This window comes from Amblyomma americanum, chromosome 6 (genome assembly GCF_052857255.1).
Source record: "Amblyomma americanum isolate KBUSLIRL-KWMA chromosome 6, ASM5285725v1, whole genome shotgun sequence".
In the NCBI taxonomy this organism is placed as follows: Eukaryota; Metazoa; Arthropoda; class Arachnida; order Ixodida; family Ixodidae; genus Amblyomma; species Amblyomma americanum.
Window position 1 is genome coordinate 139,158,051 of NC_135502.1, and position 7,071 is coordinate 139,165,121.

The 7,071-nt window shown below is 50.1% G+C and overlaps 1 protein-coding gene across 1 annotated transcript; it reads right to left on the bottom strand.

Moving 5' to 3' along the window:
* Nucleotides 1-809: 809 nt before the first annotated feature.
* On the bottom strand, nucleotides 810-6,856 carry LOC144095536 (uncharacterized). The gene is made up of 3 exons (XM_077629234.1): nucleotides 6,233-6,856; nucleotides 2,390-2,747; nucleotides 810-1,678 (listed from the first exon to the last, which is right to left on the bottom strand). The coding sequence occupies exons 1-3, from the start codon at nucleotides 6,854-6,856 to the stop codon at nucleotides 810-812; spliced, it is 1,851 nt and encodes a 616-aa protein (XP_077485360.1).
* Nucleotides 6,857-7,071: the final 215 nt, after the last annotated feature.

The following is a 7,071-nucleotide window of genomic DNA, read 5'->3' on the forward strand; positions in this document are numbered from 1 at the left end:
ATTTGAAGAAGCAGCATGGGAAGTTTACAAATCATTTCTTTACTTTTCCACTCTTTAAAATGATCCAAAAACCTTTCTGAGTGCTTAAAATTTGCAATTCTTTTCTTTATTCAAGATGGAGCAGAACCTCCTGAAGATGGTGCTTTCTCTCCACTTGTGCCCTCAAGAAGTACCAGCCCAGAGCCACACACACCAAACGGGAGCTCACAAGCCAGCGCCGCTGCAAGAACCCTGGCAGCCCCTCGGTCTGGCACAGGAAAGAAAAGGAAAGAGAGGTCTCGGTGGCAGGACGACATTGAAAAAGTTGACGCCTTGATAACTGAGGACAAGGACCAAGCGTCAGTCTATGGGCAGCTAGTTGCCCACAAGCTGCGTGCATGCCCGAAACATGCGAAACGGGACATGGAAATGGATTTGCTGCAATTCATAGCGAAGTATACATTTCATGATAACCCTGAATAAATGCACATCAGATAGCTTTCTAAAAGACCTCGTATAGTGTCGTGTCCAGAAGTTGTCAATGCAGCAAAAGACACGCGATAATTTCACACTGTTTACTCCTAAAGAGGGTGCGACCAGCGTCGACCGAGGCGGAAGCCGAACTGCCGCCCGAAGGACAGAGGGGACGGCGCGGCCTCCACACGAGGGAGTGGCTTCCCAGAACAAGAGGGCGCGGGGGCCCGCCGTGGGGGGCATCTTGCGACGGCGCGCGAAGAGGGGCAAGTGGCCGTTGGAATGGAACACTGGTGACACAGAACAGAACGAAAGAAGGGGACACAGCACAGGGGACACAACACTTCCTTCCCCCTTTAGAAAGTTGCCTGGTAGCGTGCAGGGGGTCTGCGCGGACGCGTGGAGGCGCGCTGGCTTTGTGCGCTCGGGGGAGAAGCACTTGTAGGTTGGCTGTTAGTCGCTGTGTCTTCTAGGTCTGCCCTGGGCGAAGTCTTTTCCTCCGGGGAGAGGTGCCAGGCTATGTGGTTAGACGGTGCTCGTGTTTTCTCGGATGCCGGACTGCTGTCAGCAGGCGTCGTAAATCCACGCAGCTGGTTGAGGTGTCGGCGTGCTTCTGTTCCATGTATGTTGACGAGCCAAGAGCGCAGGCCTATGCGTTTGACAATCGTAGCTTCCTCCCAGCGTGGCTTTTTGAGAAACTGCCGGGCGAGGACGCGCTGCCCCTCATGAAGCGTTCCGCAGCGCGGAATTGGTTTTTCTTCCCGGAACGTCTCCGCTTTGGGCTCGGGGAGGATGGCTGTGAGCTGGGTTCGCATTTCGCGTTCAAACATCATTTTCGCTGGGGTCTGGCCCGTTGTGCTCTGAACCGTCGTGTGCTGCTTGAAGAGAAAGCGCGCAAGGCGGCGCTGCAGCGACCCTGTATTATCTCTTTCAAGGGCGCGTTTTAGCTCGGCCACGTAGCGCTCGGCTTGTCCGTTTGTTGCTGGGTGGTAGGGGGCTGATGTGACTGATGAGATCCCGTTGTCACGATAAAACTTGAGAATCTCCGCAGACACAAACGGCGTTCCGTTGTCCGACACTACCTTGCGAGGCAGGCCGAACGTTGTGAACAGTGATCGCAGGTTGTCAATGACTGCTGCCGAAGTCGTCTGTTTCATTTCTCTTATCTCAAGCCACTTGGTGTAGGCATCTACGACCACGAGGAAGATGCAGCCCTCAATTGGTCCTGCAAAATTATGTGCAAGGTGTGCCAGGGTGTGTCTGGTTTTTCCCATTCTGGGAGAGGAGCTTTAGGCGGGGCGCTGCGGCTGCTCTGGCAAGGCTTGCAATCTCGGACCACTGTTTCGATGTCGTGGTCAATGCCAGGCCACCACATGTAGCTTCGGGCACACTTTTTCATCGCAACGATACCCCTATGTCCAGCGTGGATGCGAGACATGGCTTGTGCGCGTAGTTCTCTCGGAATCACAACTCGAGACCCAAAAATGATGCGGCCGCGATGGGTGCTCAACTCTGTAGCTCGCCTGCGGTAAGCGGTCTTCGGTAGGGTGGATGCCTGCTGCATCAATTCGGTGTCCCAGAAATTGCACTTCTGGCACCGCAAAATAGCATTTCGATTTGCTTTTGCGCAAATTTGCGTTTGCTATCCTTTGAAAAACAAGCTCTAGGCGCGCTGCATGCTCTTCAATGGAAGCGCCACTGATGAGAACATCGTCAAGGTAGACGCAAACTCCTGTGATCCCTTGAAGCACTGTCTCCATGAACTTTTGAAATATGGCCGGGGCTGCAGCTACGCCGAAAGGCAGTCGCTTGACTTTGTACAAGCCTTTCAGTGTATTAATTGTCAGTAATTCTGCCGTTGATACGCTCACCTTCAGCTGCTGATACGCCTGGGTGAGGTCCAATGTGCTGAAGACTCTTGCGCCACGTAATATACTAAACACTTCCTCAGGTGTCGGTAGCGGGTAAGAGGATGCTTTAGTCGCAAGGTTGACGGTGCTCCCGTAGTCTCCGCAGAGGCATATGGTTCCGTTCTTCTTGCGAACTACCACAAGTGGTGTGGCCCATTGTGAATGTTGCGTCGGCTCGATGACACCTTGCTGCTCCAGCTTGTCTAACTCCTTTTCAACTGAAGTTCGGAGAGCAAACGGCACCGGCTTGGCCTTCAAAAACTTTGGCTGCGCATTGCCCAACAACTCCAGTGTGACTGGGGGCCCTTCGTTTCCTGGAATTTCTTCCGAGAATACTATTTCGTATTTCTCTTGCAGTTGCTGAACCACATCCTGGCTCGGCGTCTGGTGTATGCCGCATATGGTCACGCCTAATGAAGCAAACCAGTTTCTACCTAGGAGGCTTGATCCTGAGCCCTTCACAACAAGCAGAGGTAGCGTATGTGTCTTGCCGTTGTAATTAACCCGCACGTTGGCAGAGCCCAATAGCGGCAGGTTTTGTCCTGACCACGTTCGCAGGTGCATGTCGTCTTGTTGCAAGGTTGGTGCGTCAGATGGCCACGAAGTTCGGAATGAGTCCTCACTGATCAGAGTACAGGCTGCGCCGGAGTTCACCTCGAACTTAATCAGTTGATCATGTACGCTTCATCATCATCATCATCATCAGCCCTACTACACCCACTGCAGGGCAAAGACCTCTCCCATGTCTCTCCAATTAACCCTATCCTTTGCCAGCTGCATCCACCCTTTGCCTGCAAACTTCTTAATCTCATCCGCCCATCTAACCTTCTGCCGCCCCCTGCTACGCTTACTTTCTCTTGGAACCCACTCCGTTACCCTTAAAGACCAGCGGTTATCTTGCCTTCGCATTACATGCCCTGCCCAAGCCCATTTCTTTCTCTTGATTTCGACTAGGATGTCATTAACCCGTGTTTGTTCCCTCACCCACTCTGCCCGCTTCCGATCTCTTAACGTTACACCTATCATTTTTCTTTCCATGGCTCGCTGCGTTGTCCTTAACTTAAGCTGAACTCTTTTCGTTAGCCTCCACGTTTCTGCCCCATAGGTGAGTACCGGTAAGATTATGCTGTTGTACACTTTCCTCTTGAGGGAAATTGGTAAACTGCCACTCATGATCTGCGAGAATTTGCCATATGCGCTCCACCCAATTCTTATCCTTCTAGTTATCTCCCTCTCATGATCCGGATCAGCTGTCACTACCTGCCCTAAGTAGACGTATTCCAGCACAATTTCTAGGCTCTCGCTGCCAATTGTGAACTGTTGTTCCCTTGCTAGGCTGTTGAACATTACCTTGGTTTTCTGCATGTTAATTTTTAGACCCATCGATCTGCTCTGCCTGTCTAACTCGTTGATCATGATTTGCAGTTCACCTCCTGAGTGACTCAGCAAGGCAATGTCATCAGCAAATCTCAGATTATTTAGGTATTCTCCATTTATTCTTATTCCCAACTGTTCCCAATTCAGGCCTCGAAATACCTCCTGCAAACATGCGGTGAACAGCATTGGCGAGATCGTGTCTACTTGCCTGACGCCCTTCCTTATTGGAATTTTATTGCTGACTTTATGGAGGACTATAGTAGCTGTGCAGTTGCTATATATATCTTCCAGTATTTTGACATAAGGCTCTTCTACCCCCTGATTACGCAATGCCTGTATGACTGCTGAGGTTTCCACTGAGTCGAATGCTTTCTCGTAGTCAATGAAAGCTATATATAGAGGTTGGTTATATTCTGCGCATTTCTCTATCACCTGATTGATGGTGTGAATATGATCTATTGTAGAATATCCTTTACGAAAGCCTGCCTGATCATTTGGTTGATTAAAGTCTAACGTTGCCCTGACTCTATTAGCGATTACCTTAGTAAATACTTTGTAGGCAACGGATATTAAGCTGATCGGCCTGTAATTTTTCAAGTCCTTGGCGTCTCCCTTCTTATGAATTAAGATAATGTTTGCATTCTTCCAAGCTTCTGGTACAGTCGAGGTCATAAGGCATTGCGTATACAGGGTGGCTAGTTTTTCTAGCACGATGTCCCCTCCATCCTTCAACAGATCTGCTGTTACCTGATCCTCCCCAGCTGTTTTTCCCTTTTTCATTGCTTGTAAGGCTTTTTTTACTTCATCTTTCGTTACTGGCGGGATGACGCATTGCTGTGCACTGCTGTCTTTCTCATTAGCGTTCTGATTACATTGGCTGCTGTACAGGTCTGTGTAGAACTCTTCGGCTACGTTAACTATCTTATCCATATTGCTAATGACATTGCCCTGCTTGTCTCTTAATGCATACATCTGGCTTTTACCTATGCCTAGTTTCCTCTTCACTGTTTTTAGGCTACCTCCGTTCTTTAGAGCATGCTCGATTCTCTCCATATTAAACTTCCTTATGTCGGCTACCTTGCGCTTATTTATTAACTTTGATAGCTCCGTTAGTTCTATTCTATCGGTAGTGTTAGATGCCTTCATGTTTTGGCGCTTCTTAATCAGATCTTTCGTCACCTGAGATAGCTTCCCGGTATCTTTGCGAACTGTCCTACCGCCTACTTCTACTGCGCACTCCGTAATTATTGATGTCAGGTTATCGTGCATTGAATGAACATCACGATCATCTTCCTCAGTTAAAGCCGAGTATCTGTTTTTCAGCGCTATCCTAAACTCCTGTGCTTTCCCTCTTACGGCTAACTCGTTAATGGTCTTCTTCTTCGCTAGCTTCTTCCGTTCCCTCTTCAAGTCTAGGCTAATTCTAGACCTTACCATTCTATGGTCGCTGCAACGCACCCTTCCGAGGACGGCCACATCCTGAATGATGCCAGGTTTAGCACATAGTATGAAGTCTATTTCATTTTTAATCTCACCATTGCGGCTCTTCCAGGTCCACTTCCTGTTTTCTCGTTTGCGGAAGAAGGTATTCATGATCCGTAAATTATTTCTATCCGCGAATTCGACTAATAGCTCTCCCCTGCTATTTCTAGAGCCTATCCCATAGTCACCTACCGCGTGGTCGTCAGCCTGCTTCTTGCCCACCTTCGCATTGAAGTCGCCCATCAGTACAGTGTACTGCGATTTTACTCTATTCATTGCTGATTCTACGTCCTCATAGAAGCTTTCAACGGTCTGGTCATCATGGCTGGATGTGGGTGTGTAGGCCTGCACCACTTTCAGCTTGTACCTCCTATTCAGCCTAATTACTATAGCTGCTACCCTCTCGTTAATACTGTAGAACTCCTCTACGTTGCCAGCTATATCCTTATTAATGAGGAAACCCACACCTAGTTCTCGTCTACCCTCTAACCCGCGATAGCACAGTATGTGGCCGTCCTTTAGTACTGTATACGCCTCACCTGTCCTCCTAACTTCGCTAAGCCCTAACACATCCCATTTAATTCCCGCTAGTTCCTCGAACAGCACTGCTAGGCTAGCCTCACTAGCTAAAGTTCTAGCGTTAAACGTTGCCAGGTTCAGATTCCAATGGCGGCCTGTACGCTTACTTCGGTAAAAATCTTCGGTCGCGTGCCGAGTTTCATGGTGTTCAGGTCGTACAACACAGATGGCGCTGCTGATGTTGTTGTTCCATGGACATCAGATGGCGGCGTATTCTCTAAGGTGTCGACGCTGTGATTAGGCTGGGAAGGCGACTTTATCTTGACAAGCTTCCGTTTCTTAATGCAAGCTCTCTCGATATGCCCTCGCTTGTGGCAAAAATTACACGTGGCTGACTGGAATCGGCATTCCTGGGGGTTGTGTTGGTCGTCACACCGCCAGCAGCGTTGTGCTTTCTTTACCAATTTCGCAGCAACAGAAGTTTTGCGTACCTGGTTGCTTGTTTGGTGTACCGGCTCGGTGTTCCGGCGAATCTCTCTCTGCTGGTGACCGGCGCTCTCCGCTCGTACGGTGATGTCGTAAGCTTTGTTGAACGTGAGATCCTTCTCAGCGAACATGCGCTGCTGCAGTGACTCGTCACACAGTCCGCACACAAATCTGTCACGTAACATCACGTCCAAGGGAAGCATGGTGGGGTTAGCAGAAGAAGCTGCGTCTCTTTCCTGCCCGGTAGCTGTTGTGATCAGCGTCCCAAAATTGCAGTGGGCAGCCAGCCTCTTGAGCGCTGCTATGTAGGCGCTCACAGTTTCTCCTTCCAGTTGATCTCTTCGTTGGAAGCGAGCCCGGCTGTAGACCTCGGATGGCCTTGGGTCGTAGTGCTTTTGCAGTGCTGCTATGATGTCGTCGTAAGACACTGCCGCTGGTGTGCTTGGCTGAATAAGGGCGCAGACAGTGTCGTAGGTCTGCTCCCCGCACAGCGTCAGCAGGTTGGCCCTCTTCAAGGCTGGGTCTGTGATGTTGTTAGCTTCAAAGTAGAACTGGAGGCGTCCAACCCACGATGACCACGATGAGCCGTTGAATTCTGGTATTTGGTTGGGAAACCCTCGCGTAGCCATTGCTTGTCAATAGCGTTGCGTAGCGCGGGTCGAATCCACTTTCTCGTCGCCACTGTCGTGTCCGGAAGTTGTTGTCAATGCAGCAAAAGACACGCGATAATTTCACACTATTTACTACTAAAGAGGGTGCGACCAGCGTCGACCGAGGCGGAAGCCGAACTGCCGCCCGAAGGACAGAGGGGACGGCGCGGCGTCCACACGAGGGAGTGGCTTCC